The sequence below is a fragment of the Triticum aestivum genome, chromosome 2B, assembly GCF_018294505.1.
Source record: "Triticum aestivum cultivar Chinese Spring chromosome 2B, IWGSC CS RefSeq v2.1, whole genome shotgun sequence".
Lineage (NCBI taxonomy): Eukaryota > Viridiplantae > Streptophyta > Magnoliopsida > Poales > Poaceae > Triticum > Triticum aestivum.
The window spans coordinates 740,935,961-740,961,845 of record NC_057798.1 but is presented as its reverse complement, the minus strand read 5'-3'; the positions used below and the strand labels follow the sequence as shown (position 1 = coordinate 740,961,845).

General features: G+C 49.3%; 2 protein-coding genes and 1 pseudogene across 2 annotated transcripts; 2 read left to right on the top strand and 1 right to left on the bottom strand.

Moving 5' to 3' along the window:
- LOC123039528 (putative serine/threonine-protein kinase-like protein CCR3) lies at nt 1-7,102 on the top strand. The gene is made up of 3 exons (XM_044462659.1): nt 1-464; nt 611-955; nt 6,484-7,102. Exons 1-3 carry the CDS (start codon nt 1-3, stop codon nt 7,100-7,102), a joined length of 1,428 nt encoding a protein of 475 aa, XP_044318594.1.
- A 12,800-nt stretch (nt 7,103-19,902) lies between these two features.
- Nucleotides 19,903-20,024, bottom strand: LOC123047695 (uncharacterized; annotated as a pseudogene).
- A 2,024-nt stretch (nt 20,025-22,048) lies between these two features.
- On the top strand, nt 22,049-25,349 carry LOC123042393 (endo-1,4-beta-xylanase 5-like). Its single transcript, XM_044464858.1, has 4 exons — nt 22,049-22,271; nt 22,385-22,431; nt 23,417-23,639; nt 23,748-25,349. The coding sequence occupies exons 1-4, from the start codon at nt 22,223-22,225 to the stop codon at nt 25,151-25,153; spliced, it is 1,725 nt and encodes a 574-aa protein (XP_044320793.1). The 5' UTR covers nt 22,049-22,222; the 3' UTR covers nt 25,154-25,349.
- The last annotated feature ends 536 nt before the right edge of the window (nt 25,350-25,885 follow it).

The window sequence follows — 25,885 nt, the reverse complement described above, 5'->3', positions numbered from 1 at the left end:
ATGGCGGCCACCACGGTGGCGGGTTTGGCGACGGTGGCCCAGCTGGCTTTGTATGTCCACGGGCTTGTCACGAAGATTACCACGGCGGCGGACACGGCCCGGCAGAACAAGCTGGAGTGCCAGAACCTGGCGCGCCGCGTATCCGTGATCGGCGACCTGCTGGTGCAGCTGCAGGACCCGGGGGTGGCGCAACCGCTGGCCGGGCTGGGCGACACGCTCCAGGAGGCGCACGATCTCGTCGTTGCTTGCCAGAAATGGAGCGTGCGCCGGAAGTTCTTGTACGCCGACGACCAGGCAGAGAGGTTCAGGGAAGTCAACCGCAGGATCGACTCCCACCTCATCCTTATCCCCTTGCTCAGCCACATCTCCATTGCCCGCCGCCTCGACCAGGTCGTTCCTCCGAATCCTACCAGCGTTCTTCTACCGGCGGCACCACCAACAATGGTTGCTGCATCTGCTATGGCGTCAGGCTCCGGCTCGCGCTCTTTGCAGCTGCAGGTGCGTACAAACCCGCAGCCAGAAGAGCCATTCTCATCTTGTTGGTTTTGCAGCTTAATTAATTACCCATCGTCTTCCATATATAGGAGTCTGCGACGGTCCAGTATGTGAGCTCAACGTATGTACCCGTGGAGTTCGCGTCGGCGGAGATCGCGTTCTTGACCGGAAACTTCGGCCATGTGCTCACCGAGGACGGCTCCGCGACGGTGTACAAAGGTCGTCTTCACGACGGCCAGGAGGTGGCCGTCAAGAGCCTGAAGAATCACGGGCCGCAACGCCACGAACAAGAGGGCGCGTTCGTGGCGGAGCTCGAGACCATCTGCCACCTCCGTCACGACCACATCGTGCCCCTTGTGGGCTGGTGCGCGGAGGACGACGACCGCATGTTCGTCTACCAGTACCAGCACACGAGCAACGGCACGCTCAGGGACCACCTGATGCAGGGCGGAAGCCGCGGCTCCGTGATACGATCCTAAGATGGATCAGATCGATAGACTCTCAAATATCTGGATATTACATGGTTTAGTAACTAGGATTCAAAGCAAGAAGGAGGATTGAGAGGTCAGAGCCGGGAGGTGGGAAAAGGGGATACACGCCCAGCGGCGGCGATTAGTCTAGTGATCCAACGATGCCAACCCTAGCGAAGCGCTGCTTCCCTTATACCTACTCAGTCCACTCTAGGCCTCGCACCAGTGGGTTGGGCTTCACCTTTCTCTTGGCTCGCTCCGGCTGGGCTGGGCTTCTCTGGACGGGGCCCACCCTTCCCGTGATATTCCCCTCTCCTTGAGACTTGGCTTGACCCCAAGCCACAGCTCTGGGAAATATGGATTTCAGAGGGACTTCATCTTCCCAGGTGGCCAACGAATCGGGAAACCCAGACCAACGCACAAGGACTTGCTTCACTGGACGAGCCCCCCGGGTCACCGATCGACATTGCAGAATTTGCTCGGGCACTTGCAGAGGAAGGAGATCTTCGTCGAGCGTTGGCAGCTCCGGCATAACTTGTGTTGACGGAGGCAAGCCCAGCCGGAGTTGAGAGACATGGATGACGGGGTGAATACGCGCCTTTTCAGGTAGCGCCAGCTTGTATGCCACCTCTCCGACGCGCCCCAGCACCTGAAAAGGACCAAAATAGCGAAATGCCAATTTGTGATTAGCTCTCGTAGCCACCGACGATTGCGCGTATGGCTGAAGCTTCAGGTACACCCAGTCCCCAACAGCAAAAACTCGATCAGAGCGCTTGCGATCAGCTTTGCTCTTCATCACCTGCTGCGCTCTGTGCAAGTGCTGCTTGACCAGCGCCATCACTGTTGCTCTCTCTTTGGTCCAGGCTGCCAAATCAGTTACTGCCTCCTCGGCAATATTGGTGATCCCGAAGAAACGTGGCTTGTGTCCATACAGGACTTCAAATGGAGAAGAGCGAAGAGTTGAGTGATAAGAGGTGTTATACCAAAATTCTGCCAACGCCAGCCAGTCCACCCACTTGCTAGGATAGTTATGCACAAAGCAACGGAGGTACAGTTCCATGCATTGATTGACTCTCTCGGTGGTACCATCAGTCTGGGGGTGCCGCGCAGAAGAGATGTTCAGAGTCGTACGCGTCAGCTTGCACAGCTCCTGCCACACCCGGCTGGTGAAGATACGATCACGGTCTGAGACCATCTTATCAGGAGGCCCATGAAGTTTGAACACATTCTCCAGGTAAGCTTTTGCGACTTGTAAAGCTGAGTAAGGATGCCGTAGGGGAATAAAATGTGCGTACCGCGTCAACTTATCCACCACCACCAAGATAGAGTTAAATCCTCGAGAAGACGGCAATCCTTCCACGAAGTCCAAAGTTACCATCTCCCAGGCTTGCTTGGGCACGGGCAACGGCTGAAGAAGCCCTGGATACTTCACATGCTCCGGCTTGGCCTGCTTACAAACCGCACAGTTTGCCACAAAGTTCTTGACAGTCTGTTTCATTCTCGGCCATGCAAAATGCCTGATGATTCGATTATATGTAGCGTGCACACCAGAGTGCCCCCCAAGTGCTCCCGCATGCAGTTCTTGTAAAACCCTCTTTTGAGCTGCTGCGTTGGAGCCGAGCCAGACCCTGCCCTTGTATCGAATCAGTCCATCAACCACCGTGAAAGGACCATCCAGCGGCGCCCCTGTAGCTGCAGTTGCCAGCTTATTCGAGCAAGCCGGGTCATTCTGATATCCTTTCTTCACCTCGTCTAACCAGGTGGGCACGCACACCGACAGGGCGCACATGTTGCTCTCAGGCAGGCGAGACAAAGCATCAGCCGCTACATTAGAAGCCCCGCGACGATACTCGATCTTATATTGCAGTCCCAATAGCTTAGTGAGAGCCTTGTGTTGCCAGGGAGTAGTAAGCTTCTGCTCATCGAGACATGAAAGGCTTCTATGGTCCGTTCTGATAGTAAACTCAGACAACAGAAGATATGAACGCCATCTGTCGACTGCCATAAGAATGGCCAGACACTCCTTCTCATAGGTCGAGAGCCCCCGATGCTTAGGACCCAAGGACTGACTGAGAAAGGCGATGGGGTGCTGCTGTTGCATAAGAACCGCGCCAATGCCAACATCTGACGCGTCTGTTTCGATGACGAAAGGCTTGGAAAAGTCCGGCAAAGCCAAAACAGGCGCTGTGGTGAGAGCTGTTTTCAGGAGGCGAAAAGCCTGTTCTTGGGTAGGTGTCCACAAGAACGGAACACCCTTCTTGAGCAAGTCTGTAAGTGGCCTGCTGATAATTCCAAAATGTTTAACAAACTTGCGATAATAGCCTGCCAACCCCAGAAATTGGCTCACTTCTTTGACAGACTCCGGTTGCTTCCAAGCTAGAACCTTGTCAGTGTTCTTTGGATCAGTACTTACACCTTTTGCGCTGATAACATGGCCAAGATAGCGCAGCTGCAGTTGAGCAAATGTACATTTTGACCTCTTCACTTTCAAGGAGTATTGCTGCAGTCGCTGGAACACCTTCCGTAGCAACACCACGTGCTCAGCCAGGTTTTTGCTGAATACCAGAATATCATCAATAAAAACAAGGACTCCTTTTCTCAGGAATGGAGAAAGAACCACATGCATGCCTCCCTGGAAAGTTGGTGGTCCACCTGTCACTCCATACGGCATTACTTTAAACTCGAAATGACCATGATGAGTTTGGAAGGCCGTCTTGGCCTCGTCCTCTGGCCTCATTCGAATCTGATGGTACCCCGACCGCAAGTCCAAACTGGTAAACACAGTGGCACCATGCAATTCATCTAGCAACTCATCAATGACTGGAATGGGGTATCGGTTCTTGATGGTAATAGCATTGAGGAAGCGATAGTCCACGCAAAAACGCCACTCTCCATCTTTCTTCCGCACCAGCAAGACAGGTGATGAGAACGGGCTACGGCTGAGCTGAATAATCCCTTGCTTTAACATCTCAGCCACCTGAGCTTCTATTTCGTCCTTCTAAGCTGGGTTATAACGATACGGACGACGTTTGACTGGTTGAGCCCCTGGAATCAACTCAATGGCATGGTCGAACTCCCGCTGAGGTGGCAACCCTTTGGGTTCTTCAAACAGATCTGTAAATTCCGTGAGCAACTCTTCTACTTCTATTGGAATTGGATCAGATGCTCCCTCTGGCTTGGATATAGCTAGGAGCAACACATGTGCCAGCTCTGTGCGAGCGTGCATCAGTTGCAGCTCAGCCCCTGTAATGGCTCGACAACACGACATCTCAGGTGTGGTACTAGTCAACTGAATGTACGCGCCCTTGTGCTGAAATGTCATTAGCTTCTCCCCCTAGTTGACGGTCATCAGGCCTCTAGACTCGAGCCAATCCATGCCCAGCACTATATCATAACTGCCCAAGGGAAATAACTTGAGTGTGGAACTGAATCGGTGGCCTTGAATAACATATTCGCAGTCTGACACTTCTTGATCGCATAGTGTAACTGCCCCATCCGCAACCTTGACTTTCAGTGGTACACGCATAGCTTGCACCCCCTCCCAATCTTGAGCAGTCTCGGTGTTGACAAAGCTGTGAGAGCTCCCGGAGTCCACGGGCATGAGCAGCACCTTGTTTCCAATTTTTCCAGACAACCGAAAAGCTTTGGGTGCTTTTGTACCTTGAACCGCTGCCGCCGACAAAAGACAGAGATCATCTTCAGAGCTTTCAGCCTGAATCACAGCAGTACTCGGTGAGGCAGGGGGTGAAATCATGCCCACAAGCTCCTCCACGACGTGTAGCTGAACCGTGGATGCACAAACATGCCCTGGCCCCCATCGCTCGCCACAAGTAAAGCAGAGACCACGGGCTTTGCGAAAAGCCCTGAGAGCCTTGAGTTTGTCATCCGTTGTGGTGTGTGTAGGACTTGAAGATGGCTTGGCTATATCCAGACCTCGTCGTGTCTCCAGTGTAGTAGAGATGGGCTTAGACGTATTGGGACGTCCAATTGAAGCCGTCGCAGGCACAACCACAAACAAGGCTGGGCGAGAAGAGAAACGCCCGGTTCTGCTGCTGGATGCCCCAGAGCGCTGCGCCACATTAGCCTCTTGCTCCTGCCGCACCATGTCAACCACCTCTTCCTGCAATTCAGCCAAGGAAACAGCAGTATCGAGGTCTTTTGGACGATGTAACATTACTGCTACTTTAATTTCATGAGCTAATCCTTCAATGAATTGAGTGGTGAAAAACAGAGGATCCCAAGAGCTATGGTGCGCCAACAAACAGTGCATGGCTACATTAAACTGTTCGGCATACTCTAACACCGAACCCTCCTGCTTAAGCTTCGAAAAACGACGCAAGAGATGCTGAAACTCTGACCGACCAAATTTTTCAAGAACTGCTGCGCAGAAAGCCTCCCAGTTAGCAGCCTTAAGATGCATCTTAGACCATTCGAGCCACAAGGCAGCAGCCCCAGTGAAATGGACAACCATAGTGTCCACCCACACGGCTGGATCAACTCCACACATGCAAAAGTAGGCTTCGCAACGAATACGCCACCCAGTAGGATTATCGCCATCAAAAATGGGACACTCTACATGCTTATGATACGAACCTCTATGACCAGTACTACTGCCAAGATCCAACAACGGTGGTGGGGGAAACGGTGCCGTAGGAAAAGGAGTGCGGACCATACCGTTGGCCGGGACCGGTGCGGGGAGGAGAGCCCCCCAACCAGTTCCCGTGGAATCGAAGCCCTGCGGTGGCCATCGAGCCCGTAGCCGTCGCCACTGCGATGCCCTTCGAGCTCAGGCGCGTCCGCCACTGCCGAACTCGAAGCTTCCGCCATCTTGTCGCGGCCTGCTGTGTGCCGCGCCATCTTCTCCAGTTCCGCACGGATCTCACCGAGATCGACCCGGAATTGCCCCATCGCCGTATCAACACCGGGGCGCCACGCCGCCAGATCTTGCACCACTGGCTCCAAGGAGGCGAGCGCCGGCTCCATCTTGGCGACCGCTGGCTCCATGTTCGCGACGGCGGGGGCCATCAGATCCAACGTCTTCTGGATCGCGAGAAGAGCCTTGGCGATGCCGCTCCGCTCCGCCGCGGCTTCCTCCAGCTGCTTCTGGACATCAGTCCCCGCCATGATCTCTTTCAGACTGCGAGTTTTCGGTGCCAGATCGGCCGCGGAAGAAAAATTGGTGGTGGATTTGAAGGCTCTGGTACCAAATGATACGATCCTAAGATGGATCAGATCGATAGACTCTCAAATATCTGGATATTACATGGTTTGGTAACTAGGATTCAAAGCAAGAAGGAGGATTGAGAGGTCAGAGCCGGGAGGTGGGAAAAGGGGATACACGCCCAGCGGCGGCGATTAGTCTAGTGATCCAACGATGCCAACCCTAGCGAAGCGCTGCTTCCCTTATACCTACTCGGTCCACTCTGGGCCTCGCACCAATGGGTTGGGCTTCACCTTTCTCTTGGCTCGCTCCGGCTGGGCTGGGCTTCTCTGGACGGGGCCCACCCTTCCCGTGACACTCCGCCTCTGCGTCGCCGGTGACGTCGTCGTGGAAGGCGTGTGTCCAGGCGCTGCTGGGTGTGTCAATGGCCGTCGACCACCTGCACCGCGTCGCCGAGCCACGGATCATCCACCGCAACGTCAGCTCGTCCAGCATCCTTATGGACGAGAGCTGGGCGGCCCGCGTGTCCGGCTTCGGTGCGGCGGTTTTGCAAGAGCCGACGACGGGTGGCCAGCTCGTCGGGGAGGTCGCCGGCACGTTCGGGTACATCGACCCGGAGTACCGCCGCACGCGGCGTGTGGGTACGGCGAGCGACGTGTACAGCTTCGGCGTGGTCATGCTGGAGGTGCTGACCGGGAGGCCGCCTAGCTGGGAGGAGGGGAAGGACCCGAAGACCTTGGCTGGCTTTGCTGCCCCGCTCATCGAGGGTGGGAGCCTGGGGTCTGTGCTGGACTGGCGCCCGTCGCCGGTGCCGACGCCGGGGCAGATGGAGGCACTGAATCTTGTGGCGTACACGGCAGCACGTTGTTTGTGGTCACAGCCACAGGACCGGCCCGCCATGTCAAACGTGGTGACCAACCTCGAGGCAGCACTCGGGCTCATAGACAACAGTGAGCCTAAGCGACACTATTACTAAACAGTATAATTCAGCTAGCTAGAAGCCTCCACAGCGACTTGATGTTTTTAGCCGTTGGATCGCTGTTATGTACGCACAAGATTTCTCCCAGGTTGTTAACACGCTCGCCTAGGTCGTTCACGTACTCAGGACGTTTCACGGGCTGCTGCTCCGCAGAATGAGCTCGGGCTTCTCTCTGTAACCGGGCCCATAAAATCAAAGGCCCAGGTCAGTCAAACGTGCAAACACTTCTTCATTGACATGTTAACAGGCCAGGTCCTCCAAGGTTTTATGTTGCCCAGCCCCATCCATCCCTCTTTCCATTTGTCCGCCATGAGTTGCTGCCGTCCTCTGTCCCGTCTGTGCTCCTCTGTCCATTCGCTCATTCGTGATGCGCCGCCGTCGTACTCTGTCCCGCCGGCAAGCTTGTCCTCTGTGTCGGTGCCCTCCTCCCGGGATGTACTCTTCCTCTAGAGTGTTTTTTAATGTTTCCAGCGTTCCTCCCTGGTGGCTGTGACGGTCGCTCAACAAGCCGTGGCGTCCATCACTGGCTGTCCTCCTTAATCTGCCTCCATGCCTTTGCAGCTGTACCGCGACCCGACTCTGCATCTTGATCTGAATTCAAGGGTAAGGTAGACCTTCTCCCCACCTTTGTTGTAGTTTTCATATCAGCCGAGCCTCTGCATGTGAACTGAAGCATTTCTTAATCTTCCACAAGTATCCAGTTTGAAGCCTAGCCATGCAGAAGATTAATGAGACACTTTCTCACAATAATTTGACAGGAACCATGCAGGCAAGTTCAGTTGCATGGAAGCACTGCACGGATGTAAAATTCTGTAGTCATGGAGTAGTATTTTGCATGACATAGGTAATGTGACATTTACCTTCGTTCTTCCAAGTGTTTTTCAATAAGTTATCCTTTCAATGGGATAGTTTGAATCTTCAGTTTGTGGCCTTATGCGCCATTGTACATATTCTGTACTGGGTTGGAGAAGAAAGTGGCCGATGGTGTAAAAAATTATTCCATGAATGCCCCCTTGATGCATGAGATTAAAAGTTTTTTAGACGGTACATGGAGACAATAACTGAGATAAGCATTATCTTTTTTTCCTTATTAGGATTCTACCCTCACCCATGCTGTGAATCATTATGTGTTGTCAAAAAAATAAGGGTGGGCGCGGCAACGCGCGCCACCATGATCTAGTTAGTAGGGATGACTCGATCGCCAAGACGTAAACTGCATGTGTCGTAACGATGAGGGTTAAAAATTTCAACCCACTCAAATATGTGAAATTTCGTTGATTTTTTTTGTCTGTACTGATGTCCCCTGGCCTCGTTCCAGGCAATCATCCGGATCAGATCCGATCACGTCCCCCTCCTCCTCTCCTTCGCCGATGAACGCCCCCTATCCCTCCATGGTTCCGGTTTGAGCTCTTCTGGCTCAACCAGGCCGTATTCCGCGAGGCCGTTCCGGCTAAGTGGACCGCCGCGCGCGATTCTCCTCACCGCGCCATGTCAGCCGTTGACTCTTTGCAGTTCTGCGCCAAGCTTGTCCGCCAATTTATGAAGGGTTGGGGCGCGAACCTTGGCCGAGACCTCCGTGACCGCAAGAAAGCCCTCCTGAGTGCCCTCCAAGTCCTGGACGCCCGCGCTGACACTTCTGGGATCTCTCCGGACGAGTGGATGCTGAGATATGATCTTGAGGACCAGCTCTCGGTCATCTACTCGGACCAGGAGGCATATTGGCGGCTGCGTGGCACCCAACGGTGGGTGCTCCGTGGTGACGCTAACACGGCTTACTTCCAGGCAATCGCCAATGGCCGGCGACGACGGAACTCCATCCATTCCTTGTGGGACGGCGATACCCAGCTTGTTCGGCCCTCGGACATCCGAGCCCACGTAGACGGCTCCTATAAAGCCCTTTTCTCCCCTACCCCTCGGGGTGGGGCTGCGCTGGCCCCCGATACATGGTCGGGTGCCCAGCTAGTCTCCGACGAGGCCAATGCCGCCTTGGTGGCACCTTTCTCGGAGGACGAGGTCCTAGCGGTGATCAAAGGAGTGAACCCCTCCTTGGCTCCGGGCCCGGATGGATTGCCAGTCACGTTTTTCAAAACGTTCTGGCAAACCATCAAACCGGAAGTCATGGCCCTCTTCGACGAATTCTTCTCAGGGACCATGGACCTTGGGCGCCTTAACTATGGGGTCATTACCCTCATCCCCAAGGTCCCGGGGGCCTTGGACATTCGCCAATTCCGCCCGATCACGGTGATCAACGTGATCTTCAGGATCTTGGCTAAAGGGTACGCCAATAGGGTGACCCTTCTAGCAAACTCTGTCACCCACCCTAACCAATCCGCCTTCATCCAAGGCCGGTTTATTTTGGATGGGGTGCTGGTCTTCCATGAAGTCCTCCATGAAGTCTGATCCAAGCACCACCGCGCGGTCTTCCTAAAGCTCGACTTTCATAAAGCCTATGAAACTGTCCATTGGCCCTTCCTTGGGGAAGTTTTGCTCCACAAGGGCTTCGACGATCGGTAGCTGACCCGCGTTATGCAACTCGTCACCTGCAGTCGGACGACGGTTAACATTAACGGTGAGATCGGGTCTTACTTCCCCACCTTATGTGGGGTACGCCATGGTGACCCGTTCTTCCCGTTTCTGTTCAACATGGTAGTCGATGCCCTCGCAGTCATCCTTGATAAGGCCGAAGCTTGTGGCCATATCCGCGGCATAGTCCCCCACCTGGTGGGAGGGGGAGGGGTCTCCCTCCTCCAATATGCGGACGATACCATAGTAATGCTGGAGGGATCCGCGTACGACATTGCCAACCTGAAGTTCCTCCTCCTGTGTTTCCAACAGATGTCTGGGCTCACCATCAACTTCGATAAGAGTGAAGTGATGGTCCTTGGCTATCCTCCGGAGGAGGCTCTGTCCATTGCGGACCGGCTGAACTGCCGCCTGGGTTCCTTCCCCACGACTTACTTGGGGATACCATTAGTGGCTCCAGGCTCACCGTAGCTGACCTCCGCCCGACTGTGACTAGGATGCAGCACCGGGTTGAACCCCGGAGGGGAGGTGGCTGTCGAAAGCATCCAGGGTAATCCTAATCAACTCCTCGCTTGCTAGCCTTCTCTGGTTTCTCATGAGCTTCTACGGTCTCCATGAGACCCTCCATCAGGAGGTTGCCAAATACCAGTCGAGGTTTTTTTGGGCTGGTGAGGGCGACAAGCAGAAGTATCATATGGTGAGCTGGTCAGACATTTGCAAACCCAAAGACCAGGGTGGCCTTGGGATCTTGTCATCTCGGCGCATGAACATTTCTCCTGACCCGCTGGCTTTGGTGTATCACCAATGGGGAGGGAGGCCTTTGGCTTACCATCATTTGTAATAAGTACCTTAAGGGCCCACCTCTTGCCTTCTGCCAGCGTTCGGGTGGATCCCAGTTCTGGCAGTCCGTGATCCAGCTTATGTCCATCCTCCGCATCGGCACGTCCATCTCGGTTGGCTCCGGGTCCTCGACCCTGTTCTGGTTCGACCGTTGGTTAGGGGACTCCCCCTGGCTGCGTGATTCTCAGAACTATTCGCCATTGCGGCCGACCCTCGGGTCTTCGTCCAGACGGCCCTTATTGACTTAGGGCGTCTCGCTTTCCGGCGCCCCTTCGGCCCCCACGAGGTGGCGGCTTGGGACTCCCTCCTCCAGGACATCGCCCTTATGCCTATGAACGTCGAGGAGGCCCAGGATTCCCTTTCCTGGCGCCTTGAACCGTCTGGCCACTTCTTCATGAAGTCCTTGTACGCTGCCATTGCTCCCTCGGCGGCCCCGGAGCCCTTTAGCCTGATCTGGGACATCCGCCTACCTCTGAAGATTAGGATTTTCTTGTGGCAATGGATCGGTGGACGCCTCCCCTCTGGGGTTGAAGTCCTCAAGCGTAACGACCCGGGCGATGGGATGTGCCCCATCTGTGGCACGGCCGAAGATGCTAACCACATCTTCTTCTCGTGCTCTACTGCCCAGTTCCTGTGGGCTTGCTTCCACGGAACGGTCGGTGGACAGTGGTGCAATACCAACTTCCCCGACTTACTTGCGGAGCTCAACGCTTTCCCTCCTCGCTACCGCCATATTAGATGGCTGTGCATTGGAGTTCTCGCCTGGACGCTTTGGAACATCCGCAATAAGCTTATTATTCAGAAAGTGCCTCTCTGACGTGCGACTGACGCAATCTTCAAGATGTGTGGCTACTTGCAGCTTTGGCGGCCGCTTAGCCGCCCCCGGGACCGGGACGTCATCACCACCCTCCTCACCGACCTCCGCTCGATGGCTCTCCGCGTGGCGCCCTGCTGCCGCCCCCACCCCCAGAACTGGACTAGGCTGTCTGGTTGCTCTGTGGAGTGTGTGTTTTGTGTTTAGGGCTTGTTGTGCTGTGCCCTCAGCATTAACCCTTATGACTTCTCTGTGTTCTTGTGTACCTCTGTGTGCGTGTGTTTGTGTGTTTTGTTGAACCTTGTTGGATGCTTGGCTTGGGTGGTTTGCTTTATAATATAAAGCGGGCGAAAGCCTTTTTCGGCATGTTCAAAAAATATTCAATGAAACTTCAGTGAAATTTCTGAAATTTCACATATTTCAGTGGGGTCCGAAATATTTTTAACCCCGAAATTTCAAGATAGATTCAAACTGATTTCAAAATAAATTTAAATTATGTTAGAATTCATTAAAATTAAGTGAAATTTGAAATATCAAACTCTGAAATAATTTCTGAAATTTCGCATATTTTAGTGGTCTGAAATTATTTGTTTCTGAAATACAAAAACCTTGTTAACGATATACGTAGCTTTAGCTTGTAGCTTCAGCTCGGCCTGTTTGTTGGGTGCTGAAATGAAATGTGCTGCGGTGAACATATTTTTCAAGTGTATGCGCGTCGAACACTCCCGAGTGACCTCCCGACTAGATAATTTGATTTGATCTCAAGCTCTAAAACTTTTTTTTTGTTTGGTTGCTAATTGCACAGTGCAGCACAATGGGTCACCATCTCACCGATTGGTGTGCTCCGTTAAGAGCACAAGCTCTAAAACTAATCTGCCCTTCTCCTCTTGATCTGATGCTTCATGCACTCTTGAAACTACAACACACACTAGGCAATCTGGACCATTTCAATTAAATAAAAGAATAGCAAGACACGGTGGGATACATTTGCAGAATTGCACACACATTAAACAGAACAAAGAAGAAGAAGAAGAAGAAGAAGAAGAAGAAGAAACATGCTGGCACACACACACCAGCATGTTGGACAACAATGTATGCATACTCAAATGCTCTTGTCATTTTCCACCTACAATAGAAATGGAGAAATTCTCTTATTACATGGACTACCATGGACCCCTTCCTTCGTATAGCGTGTTTTGCTAATTAAATCCCTCTATGTTTGTTTCTTGCGTGGTCTGCTTTTGCTACTTAATTAGCCGTAGCTTTCTTATTTGTTTGTTTGGTCTTCGTGGAACACTTCTCAACTGAAATGTTGATTTGTTCTTTTAATCTGTTTCTTTTATACATGAACAATAGACTAATATCAATAGTGACATTTCAAAAGGTGAGCCACCAATAAATTAGCTTTTTTGGTGCACTAGCTTCCAATTTACTGACTAATAAGTCGTGATTGTTAGAATATAGAGTTGTAATCTCAACCTCCTTCCTTCTCTTGTATTCTACCCAAACTCTTTCTGTCATAACCTTGTACGTCAAGCCAGGCTTCGGCCACGCATCAATATAAACTACCACGCGGCTCCCTCGATGGAGTAGGAACGCTTCATATCTTTCATGGTATCAGAGCCACCTCTTCTCATACATCTAGCCACAATCCAAAACCCTAGAAACCACACATCATCGTCTCCATGGCTTCCTCCGCCGGCGTCTCCCTCAACCTTGGATCGCCGCCGTCTGAGAAAACTCGCAAGAGGTAATTTCATCCTCTGGAAGACGCAGGTCCTCCCAGCCCTGCGAGGCGCGCAGGTGACGGGGCTCCTGGACAACACCGATGCCGCTCCACCCAAGATGGTGGAGATCACGAAGGCAGACAAGACCACGGCCCTAGAGCCGAATCCTCTATACGGACCCTGGATCGCCAAAGATCAGCAGGTTCTATCATACCTTCTCAATTCCATGTCTCCAGAAATTCTTGCACAAGTTGTTGGGAAAGATTCCACTTTTGAGCTCTGGACGACGGTGACAAATCTCTTCGCCTCACAATCTCAGTCTCGGATTACTAATCTGAGAATCGCCATCACCAATACCAAGAAGGGCTCGATGTCAAGCTCGGCGTATATGGCGAAGATGAAAAGTCTTGGGGATGAACTAGCTGTTGCAGGTCGTCCTGTATCTGATCCGGAGATGGTGGACTATATTCTGGCCGGACTGGACCGCGACTACGACCCCGTGGTGGCGGCGATCGGCGCTGTCAAAAACATCATCACAGCCGACGATCTTTTTGCCCAGATTGCTGCCTTTGATCAAAGGATGGAGATGCTAGGCGACTCATCTTCAGGCGGGTTCTATTCATCCGCTAATGCGGTCTACAGAGGCCGTGGCCAGTCTCGTGGCAGATCTCGCGGGCGTGGAGGAAGAGGCCGTGGCCGTGGTGATCGTGGTGACCGCGGTGACCGACAGTCGTCTTCCTCCAATGGAGGCGACGGATTCAGAGGCCGTCCTCGACAGCAACAGCAACAGCAGGCTCGTGAGCAACAGCATGACTATCCAGAATGTCAGATATGCTACAGACACAATCCAGGAGGTGCACGAGTTTGCTGGTGGCGTTATGAAGAAAACAACCAGGAAGAAAAGCAAGCGCATGCAGCCTCCTATGGCGTGGACACCAACTGGTACGCCGACAGTGCAACAACAAACCACATCACAGGTGAACTTGACAAGTTGACGATGCGGGAGAAGTACAATGGAGGCGACCAAATTCGCACGACAAGCGGTTCTGGTATGGATATCACACACATTGGCAGTTCAATTGTTAAAACCCCCGTGAAAAATTTACACTTGACCAATGTCTTGCATGTTCCTCAAACCTCTAAAAATCTTGTTTCCGTTCATCGATTCACTCTTGATAACAATGTTCTTATTGAGTTCTATCCTTATTTTTTCTTGGTTAAGGACTTGAAAACAAGGAGAGTCATTCTTAGAGGACGGTGCGTGGGAGGACTCTACCCACTCATATCATCATCATCATCATCATCTTCATGGTCCAATAAACAAGCAAATATTGTCACCAAGCTATCTACATCAAGGTGGCATAGTCGTTTAGGTCATCCATCTTCAGTCATAGTTAGATATGTTCTTAGCAAAAATAAACTCTCTTATGAGCCTAGTAGTGAGTTAGTTTGTGATCCGTGTCAACAAGCAAAAATTCATCAATTACCTTACCCAATTTCTACTAGTGTGTCTACTGCCCCTTTACAACTTATCTTTTCAGATGTATGGGGGCCAGCTCCTATTTCAGTTGGTAGATTTTCCTATTATGTAAGTTTTATTGATGACTATAGTAAATTTACTTGGATTTATCTGTTGAAAAAGCGATCTGATGTATTCCAAGTTTTCCTCAATTTCCAAAATCTTGTTGAACGCAAACTGAACTCTAAAATCATTGCTATGCAAAGTGACTGGGGTGGTGAGTATGAAAAAATAAATTCTTTCTTTCAAAAGCTTGGCATATCACACCATGTATCTTGTCCTCATGCTCACCAACAAAATGGATCCGCTGAAAGAAAGCACCGTCACATAGTTGATATGGGGCTTGCCTTGTTAGCAAATGCTTCCATGCCGCTTAAATTTTGGGATGAAGCATTCTTAACTGCTACATATCTCATCAACTTGCTTCCAAGTAAAGTTATCAAATTTGAAACACCCATTACACGACTTCTTGGTGTCACACCCAACTATACATCTCTTCGTATTTTTGGTTGTGCCTGTTGGCCCAATCTTAGGCCTTACAACACACGCAAACTCGCTTTCCGCTCAAAACGGTGTGTCTTTTTAGGCTATAGCCCCATGCATAAAGGGGTTAAGTGCCTTGATGTTCCTACTGGTCGGGTGTATATATCCAGAGATGTTGTATTTGATGAGTCCGTGTTTCCCTTTGCATCCCTTCATCCTAATGCTGGTGCACTTCTCCGCAAAGAAATTCTTCTTCTTCCTTCACATCTTCGGTCTTTTGATCATGGGGGCGACAACAATTGTACTAACCAATGTGATGATATTCCTGCTGGTACTAGTCTTTCTCTTATGCCTGTGCAGGTCCCTGGAGAAAACGGTGCTCAAAATGACCAAGATCTCGAAAATATGGCTGGTTTTGATCCTATATTTCATGCTGAGGAAGGATACGAAGCTGGCACAGATGACGAAGAAGATCTGGCGGCGCCTGCCACCCCTGCACGCGCGCAGATCTCGGATCACGCGACTGCATCCGCCTCGGATCAAGCCCCTGATGGCTCCAGTCCTGGATCCAGGGCAGGCCACTCCCGTGCTGCCGCGTCAGACGGGACTAGCGGGGGGACCAGATCCTCTCCGCACCACGCGCGCCTCCAGTCGCGGTCGGGTGGCGGATCCTCTGCGCCAGTGCCTGCAGGAGGGGCAGCCACACCAAAAGCCACAGGATCCCCTGCGCATATGACGACAAATCAGTCCACTGCATCAGCAGATTCTCCTGGATCTTCTGTGGCAAGTATACCAGCGGTGCAGCGTGAGGTTTCTTCACGTGTTATGACCCGACTACAGAAAGGTATACGGAATCCTAAAATTAGGAAAGATGGAACTATACCATATGGAATGTTGTGTATTTCAGGAGAACCAACATCGTTGAAGAATGCACTTGATGATCCTAAATGGAAAAAGGCAATGGATGAGGAGTATTCTGCGCTCATGAGGAATAAGACTTGGCATCTTGTACCAAATCAGAGAGGTAAAAATATTATTGATTGCAAATGGGTGTATAGAATTAAGAAGAAGGCAGATGGCTCCATTGACAGATATAAGGCACGTCTAGTTGCAAAGGGCTTTAAGCAACGTTATGGCATTGACTATGAGGACACCTTTAGTCCCGTTGTGAAAGCTGCAACTATCAGACTTGTGTTAGCCATTGCTGTATCCAGAGGATGGAGTTTAAGGCAGCTAGATGTACAGAATGCGTTTCTGCACGGTGTTCTGGAAGAGGAAGTGTTTATGAGACAACCACCTGGGTATGAGAGTAAGAAATTGCCACAGTATGTCTGCAAGCTTGATAAAGCACTCTATGGTCTAAAGCAAGCACCCAGAGCTTGGTATTCCAGATTGAGCTCACAGTTAAAATATCTTGGCTTTGTTGCTTCCAAGGCTGACACATCCTTGTTTATTTATAACAAGGCAGGAGTAGTCATTTTTGTGCTTATATATGTTGATGATATCATAGTTGCAAGTTCTTCACAAAATGCTACTAATGCTCTTTTGCATGATTTGAGCTCAGAGTTTGCCTTGAAGGACCTAGGTGATTTGCATTTCTTCTTGAGTATTGAAGTCAAGAAAACTCAAGATGGTATTGTGTTAAACCAGGAAAAATATATTCTTGAGCTTCTGTCTCGCATGGGGATGAAAAATTGCAAGCCAATGTCTACACCTTTATCCTCCTCAGAAAGTCTCTCAGCATATGAGGGTGAGTCACTTCAAGAGGAGGAGAGTACAAGGTATAGGAGTACTGTGGGAGCACTACAATATTTAACTCTCACACGTCCAGATATCTTATTTGCTGTCAACAAGGTTTGTCAATATCTTCATGCACCTACTTCTGCACATTGGTCAACTGTCAAGAGGATTGTGAGATATGTGAAACATACTATGAGAATAAGACTTCATTTCAAACCGTCTAATTCTTCTCTTGTGAGTGCATTCTCTGATGCTGACTGGGCAGGATGTAGTGATGACAGAAGATCAACTGGAGGTTTTGCAGTGTTCTTTGGATCTAATCTTATCTCCTGGAGTGCTAGAAAGCAAGCTACTGTGTCACGCTCAAGTACAGAAGCTGAATACAAGTCTTTGGCTAATGCAACTGCTGAGATCATTTGGGTTGAATCACTTCTTGAGGAATTGGGAATCAAGAAGAATCGTATCTCATGTTTATGGTGTGATAATTTGGGAGCAACATATCTGTCTGCAAATCCAGTGTTCCATGCCAGGACAAAGCACATAGAAATTGATTTTCACTTTGTATGAGAAAGGGTTGCGGCAAGGAAACTTGAGATTCGATTTATTCCTTCTAAGGATCAAGTGGCTGACGGTTTTACAAAAGCACTACCAGCAAGACCATTTGAAGAATTCAAGAGTAATCTTAACTTAGGTTAGTTGAGATTAAGGGAGGGTGTTAGAATATAGAGTTGTAATCTCAACCTCCTTCCTTCTCTTGTATTCTACCCAAACTCTTTCTGTCATAACCTTGTACGTCAAGCCAGGCTTCGGCCACGCATCAATATAAACTACCACGCGGCTCCCTCGATGGAGTAGGAACGCTTCATATCTTTCAGTGATATTGACACCTTTTAATAATGACAATAGTAATACATCAAGCATCTTCTGTACCACGAATCTTCGAATCCTAATTCGATTCATAGAACAAGAAACAAAACAGATTGTTTTATTGTGAAATGTATGGGGAGGATATTGTTCGCAATTTTTAAATCAGGTACGCTATCCATAGCTGGATCTGTCATTTTAGTTTATCAAGTTGTGGATCAAGGTTTGATTTAAAAGTGTGTGTCAAGATCGCCTAAACAAAGATGTATGATATAGGAGTATATGCTACTTGCATGTCATGCTTCTTTTTTCTTCACAATTTTAAAAGGTGAACGGTCCACCCACCTTTGGCACACAATCATTGGCCCAGTTGGTACGTTGCCTTTTCCATTGATTAATTCTGATACGCGCTCAAGGTGCAATATTTGGTAGTATATATCAAAATGGTTTTCCAACCTGTCGCCCAAGTAGTGAAATATACTGGAATCCATACTTTGCATCAATGTGCTCACTAATCAGCTCATCGACAATTTTTAATTCGCTGACTGAGCTAACTCAGTTCAGTTTTTTTTTTCTGGGGAGTTCAGTTAATTAGAAATCGCACACACGGCTTGACCCACCACACCCCTACAACATAGGGTCATGGATACGGTGTGTAGTACGTACTACCTCCGTCCGGGTTTGTTAGACCCCCTCTTAGTTTGGGCTAAAGTTTGGCCCAAAAAATAACTAATAAAATGCAAACTATATGCCACAAAAATTATACTTTTGAAAACCTATTTCAAATACATATCCAACAGTGTATCATATAATTTATATTTTATTGGTTTCGTAGATGATCAAAGTTTGATCCAAAATATGAAGGGGCCAATAAACCCGCACGGAGGGAGTACATGCTTGCAAAATGTGGTCAATGGGGCGAGGGATAGAGTTGATCGAGGCCGTGGGCTTTATTTCCGGAGAGAAGGATCTGATGGATGATTTTTCTGGAGAGCGAAGAAGTGATGGATGCACGATGATAGGCCATCATTTTTTAGGTAATCAGGTGGCTTTGGTAATCATCATAAGCAAGTTTATACCTCGGTAATACTCCCTCCATCACGACAAGTAATTTAGAACGGGGGTAATATTATCTAAAAACTGTGGATCTTTCTTCCTGCTCTACTTCTGGTTCCGCCAGTCTCACTCATCGAGCGATACATGGTGCCGATGTCAGGTTGCAGATGGCTCCGCCTTTAGCTACATTGCCACGCCTGGTTTGCTGGGTTGGCCGATGCTCCCGCCACCTTAGAGCTTAGGGGGTTGCCATGTTTGGGTCTCCTCACGTTATCGATGGCGGCGGTGTCTCCGAGGAAGCGCTACATGGCGCCCAAGACAATGGTGGATTCTCGACAGAGTCAATTCGAGCATAATAAGTTTGCATTGGTCAGTGCTTCGCCACCTCCGTCCCACGGGTTGACCGCCATGCACTGCATACGCTTTGTCATCTCATAGGGTGATGTGATCCTAGCGGGTGTTACCGCACCCATGCAGTATTTCTAGGGATCCAGGCGTATGCTCACATAATATTCTTATAAATCTTAAAGGAGAAAATATCATACATATTTAATATGGAACAAATATATACTTATCTTTTTCAAATTTAAAAGGACTCATTTTGGTTAAACATGCATAAGTAAAAACAATATGACATATTTTCCTGCAAAGGCTACACTATTATATAATTCACCCAAAAAAGTGTGAAATTGTTAGTCTACTACCCTAGAAGTAATTTAATACAAGGTTAGTATACCCATAAAAGTAGCCATATCAAGCGAACCAACCAGTGGTTAAATGGTTAGAAGGATAGTGGCATCCCCGGCCCATTGGGATTCTATTCCTAGACTTGACACTGGTGCTCGTATTTTTCGGGATTTATTTCAGGCCTTTTGTCGGTATGCTTTCAGTGGGAGGAGATATCCTTGTCGACTATGAAGATGTCTGTGGCGCCTTTGTCAATCTTAAAATGATGTGCCGGCTCAATCTCTCGAAGGCGGGGTAGGGTGTGCATGCACGTGTTCATAGGGGTGAGTGTATGTGCATATGTATTAACGTTTCCGTCTGTATTGTGTTCAAAATAAAAGATAACAATATCATAACTAGAAACATAAATTGAACTTATCACTTTCATTGGTTTCATAAAAATAAATTAGACAAATAACCATCTCAAAATCGAATAAGCTTGACTGATAATGTGTTTAAGATATTTTCATTTATAATCCTTTAACAAATATTTAACTTGATTTTGTTGGGGTGCATCAGACCTAGCAGTAGTGCACTGATTGGACAATACAGGAAGACTCAAGTAGCAAGCTACGTATATGAATCCTCACCCACAAAAGATCTTAGCCAAAAAACCGAGAAATGTATGATTTGAATGAGAATCGTGCGCGTCCCCTTGTATTCCCCTCCACCGACTTTTTTGGTGTGGCCAGGCAATGTGGTACTTTTTTTTAGGATATATGTGGTACTAATAATCTAATATAGCACGACGACTTCCTGACTGTCTACCACAACAAGTTTTGCCTGACTCTGGCGAGGAAGGGGCGATGACAGTGGCACGCCTTCAGCTCGCTTCAGTGCTTGTAGTCGTCGCTAGATGGTGCATGAATCTAGATGCAAGTTTTGTTATTTCTGGTGTTCTTCGTATTGCCATGATTGAAGATGGATAAATTGAGAGTTTTCTTGCAAAGAAAAAGATATAATAATCAAGTCACGGCAAGCTGAGGGGTGGCCGTGCTTTCTTAGTGGGCTTGCAGTTTGACAAGGCCGAATCAAATTAATAGCCCAAGCCCAGCTTGTTTGCAGGGCTTGTGGTTTGACAAGACCGAATCCAGTTAATAGCCTAAACCCACATGTAGGCAAATTTGGGCCCACTCAAAAGGAAAACGTAGGCACATGGATTTATAAATCTGATCAAACTTGTCTATTGTAGTAAAAAGATTGAACAAAGATGCGCCGATCCATGCAAGGAGCTTCATCTGATCTTGGGATTCCTTGCAGGTATCTTCGCATCATCACACAATAAGAAATTGTGCAGATCGCGATGTGGAGAAGCGAGAAGACTTCAGTTAGCCTTCCTGCAGTGTACCTTGACCTCTTCTCCACCAGATCCTGTGAGCACGCCGATGCCGCCCATTTTCACCATAGTGTCAACGAAGTCGTCGAAGATTGTTCAGGTGTATTTTATCTAAGCGGATGTAGCCAAATGCCATTTTAACTTTTCAATTTCAAGTTTCATTTTCATAAGAGGCTTATGTTTCCCCTATGACACTTATATTGATAAGCTCGAGAACCATGCTATAGACACCGGGTGTGAGGATTTTCACGCACCCTCATTTCATGAATTACTTATATGTGAGAGTGAAGGTTGGGTTTCCATTTTTTTCAATAAAACAACCGCCTTGGGCTCCCGATTTCGTTAGTGAAACTGTCCCTAAGATCTAGCAAAAAACGAAGTGCCAAATAATCACAAGCTGCAAATTCGTTGGCGTTGCAAATTTGCGCCCAACCAAGTGTATTCTTCGTGCGGTTCAAAAAGAAGTGTAACTCTTCGTGCAAAGATTTTTTAGCCTATCGAGTTCAGAGTTTTGGCTACCGAATCCCAAGAAAATAACCGGGGAGGAGGGGGGTGACATGGTTACTGCGGTTACCAAAAATTACCGACCGGATACCAATACCATTCAAAATTTCAAATGAATTTTGAATTCAAATTTATTTAACCTATGTATAGATATGTATTATACTCAGATTAATCGGGAAGTAGTGTTGAAGGTTTAGTGAGGAGGGGCATATGTGCCAGTAGACCATTGTTGGTTTTGTGTTATGCAAGAATTTCCGCGCTAGTTAACTATACCTGCACCGTTCAAATTCAAAGTTTAAAAAAAATCCAAAAAAATGGTTGGTACGTACATTTCTCGCGGGATAGCAAGAAACGCGGTAACTGCACGGTTACCGAATTTCTCAGGCGGTAATCAAAGCGCTGATCGAGCTAAACTAGCAAAGAGAAACTCTATTAAGATATCAAGGATATTGGATTTCTGATTCAATTGGATATTCTGTATTACTTTCCAAATTTTGCTATTGAGTTGATTAGCTAGCAATCTTCTAAAATTTACTTTCTATTATTCTCCAAAGTACGATACCGAGTATTTATACACCAAATATTCCCAATACTACTACCTATTATTGGATCAATTTTAATTGACATTAATCATTTGCATTTGTGTCGATTTTTCTTGTATAGCAAAAGATATGGAATTCTTTGCGGGGATCAAAAGATCTGGACTTGATCCATCTGTGCATGCGTTCATATGGGGTAATTAACAAGGCCATAAATAGCAAGATTTAACTGCATCCACAGATAATGCACTGCTGTTGCTCCTCCTGCCTTGTCTTTCGGTTGAGTCAAGGATCTGAGAAGCTAGCAAACACGCCACCTTGTTCTTCTCAAGAGCAAATCAGTTACCCTTTGCCTATATATATTCACCTCGCCATCTCCATCAACTTAACCATCTCTCCAGTTCAGTAGAAGGAGGATCATACGTAGACGTACACTGGTGGTCGCCATGGGGAGATTAATATTCATCTTTCTGCTATCCATTTCCCTGTTTGAAGGTTAGATTTCTCCACTTTATCTTGCGCATTCCAGTTCGTAATTCCGAGAAGGTTCTTGGGGTTTATGCGGCGGATCTGTAATCTGTTTTCCCATTTGATGTTCATGTATGTAGGGTGGATGGTCCAGTCGATTCCCTACGATCATACGGCGAGCCTCGAGGCAAGTACTCTCTGCCCAAATGGATATTGGATTGGATTTGTTACTCCGAAGAAAGATATTTTGGATTTGTTTTCCTTCTTTTAAGTCATTTCGTTTGGCATGACATAAGTCAAAATAAATCAGGGGTTGCCTACCAGCTGAGAAAGGTGATTTCATAGACAAAATAGAAGTTTGCTGATATTTTTTACAACAGAACTTTATCGATTTTTTTTACAACAGAAATGTAAAGCATGCCTTACAGAATATACCAACCTCGACATGTGTCCTTTTTTACCTAGAAGCAAATTGATTGTTGCGGTGACGGTAAACATTTGTAGTAGCACGGAAGTACATTGTATTAAAACCCTATAGGTTACCGACGTTCTGGACCAACATTCATAGATAGTATGTACTGGAGTGTAGTTCAACCTATAGACTTGTTTGTAGAAATGGACGGAAGCCGTAAAGAAAACACCATACCAGCTCTTGAGCCATGTTTTCTTTCTAATACTAAATTATTACCATAGCCCATTGTAAATTTGTAATATCCGTTCATGATATTACCTAATAGAGTAGAAGATATGACCAAATCTCTTTTTTCTTCTTTTTCCGCGGAACGTTTTTCATGACAAGTTGTGTTAGCGGAGGATGACAAGTTTAGTTGATGAGCATGACAAATCTGCTTCACTTTATTTTTTGCAAGGAAATTGCTGTGCTCGCAACTAAATTTTGTCATCCTCGCATCAATATTAATTGCCACAAAAATGTTCGATTTAGCATATGTCTAAAGCCTTTCAGAAACTGAAACTACTGATTTCCAAAAGTGATGAAAATATCATATCAAGTAAATGCTGAATTTAGTGTACAAGATCTTAGCCTACAAGACCTTGAAAGGAAATACTGAATTGCCCCCCCAAAAAGGAAAGAATTGCAGCTAGCGCTGGATGTCTAGGATTAATCACATCAGGATGAGGATTAATCTTGTGCCTGTTTCTGTGTTATCCAGTGCTTGAGCAGTCCGATGAGATCTCTGTACAAAGGCGGCATTCTGCAGAACAGCGAGTTCGACAGCGGGCTGATGGGCTGGCTGGTGCCGCCGGGCGTGAAGGCCGCCGTGAACAGCTCGCAGTCCGGCAACAAGTTCGCCGACGCCAAGAACAAGGGCCAGCCGTCGCGTGGCGTCTATCAGAAGATCCACTTGAAGACCAACCACCACTACTCCCTCTCAGGTACGTACAATCCTTTTATCACCCACAACAGAAAGTACTACTCCATACTGTATATATCTGCAGTTCTGAATCTGAACTTGTGACCATATATCATGCACGCATATGCAGCATGGTTGCAGGTTTCGTCCGGCACGGCTGTGGTGAAGGCGATCTTCAAGGCCCCCAACGGCGCGTACATCGGCGGCGGCGCCGTCGTGGCCAAGGCCGGCTGCTGGAGCATGCTCAAGGGCGGCATGACCGCTTATTCATCCGGGCCAGCCGAGTTCTTCTTCGAGGCGGATGGTGCTACGGTGGACATTCTGGTGGACAGCGTGTCCCTGCAGCCCTTCACCTTCGCCGAGTGGAAGAACCACACCAGTCTGTCGGCCGCCAAGGCCCGCAAGAGCGCCGTGAAGGTGGTCGCCCGGGGCGCCGACGGCGCCCCGCTGGCGAACGCGGAGCTGAGCCTGAAGCTCCTCCGGCCCGGGTTCCCGCTGGGCAACGCCATGACGGCGGAGATCCTGAACATGCCGGCGTACGAGAAGTGGTTCACGTCGCGGTTCACGGTGGCCAGCTTCGAGAACGCGATGAAGTGGTACAGCACGGAGTGGAAGCGGAACCAGGAGAACTACAGCGTGCCGGACGCGATGCTGGCGCTGGCCCAGAGGCACGGCATCAAGGTGCGCGGGCACAACGTGTTCTGGGACACCAACAACACGCAGATGGCGTGGGTGAACCCGCTGGGCGCCGAGGAGCTCAAGGCGGCCATGCAGAAGCGGCTGAGCTCCGTGGTGACGCGGTACGCCGGCAAGGTGATCGCGTGGGACGTGGTGAACGAGAACCTCCACGGGCAGTTCTACGAGGGCCGGCTGGGCGCCAACGTGTCGGCGGAGGTGTACGGGCAGGTGGCCAAGATGGACGCGAACGCGACGCTGTTCATGAACGAGTACGGCACCCTGGAGTGGGCCATGGACCTGACCGCCATGGCCAGCAAGTACGCCGCCAAGATGGAGCAGATCCGCTCCTACCCCGGCAACGCCGGCATCAAGCTCGCCGTCGGGCTGGAGAGCCACTTCGAGACGCCCAACATCCCTTACATGAGGGCGACGCTGGACATGCTCGCGCAGCTCAAGGTCCCCATCTGGCTCACCGAGATCGACGTCTCGCCCAAGACGGGCCCGTACCAGGTGGAGTACCTGGAGGACGTGCTGCGGGAAGGCTACGGCCACCCCAATGTGGAGGGCATGGTGCTCTGGGCGGCCTGGCATAAGCACGGCTGCTGGGTCATGTGCCTCACGGACAACAACTTCACGAACCTCCCAACCGGCAACGTCGTCGACAAGCTCATCGCCGAGTGGAAGACGCACCCCGTGGCCGCCACCACGGACGCCAATGGCGTGGCTGAGCTGAACCTCGTTCATGGCGAGTACACGTTCACGGTGACTCACCCGTCGCTGGAGTCGGCCACCGCGCACACTTTGACGGTGGACGCGTCATCGTCTGCGTTGGAGCATGCCATAGACATCAAGGTGTAGGGATCAGAATTCAGACACATACGCAATACGTAGCTGTCTAATTCTTTAGAAGAATTGTTAGAGGGAGATAGTGGCATGCACCACTGCAGCCCGTCTCTGATAAGATTTTGTGTTCTTATCCTGCCTCTTCTTGCTACCCTCAGCACGTCAAGCAGCAAAAAGGCAATGAATTGTCGTCGAACCGAGTTTTAGACAATGTCGTATCCTGTGGCCATGAATATTGAAGCGTTGCATATATACATAAAAACCTACTTCATTTGTAAAAAAAATATAAAATCGTTTACTTAGGGCATCTCCAACGCCGATCTTCAAACCACACGCATACATCCGGACCTCGCGGTTTGAATCCCGGATGTCATCCAACGCGGGCCTGTACAACCGCCGACCAGTCCGAACAACAAACCCGGGGGGGGGGGGGGGGGGGGGGCTTTGTAGGATTCCGGACACGAGACACGTCAAACTCTTACACCCATGGCCCACCCAAAAGGAAGGCGGAGCCCGCACTTTTGTAGTTGCCCGCACTGTTTCCGCAGCAAAATCCCCGCTCTATTCTTCCATCGCGCCGCTCTCCATCCAATTCCCGTCCTTCTCTCCCACTCTCTTCTTCCCTCCCGCTGCCGACGCGTGGAACCAGACGATAGCATGCCAGAGTTGGAGGTCGTGGAGGTGCAGGAGGAACCCAACATCACCCTTGCCCGGAAGATCAACTTGGCGATGCAGAAAAATCGCCAA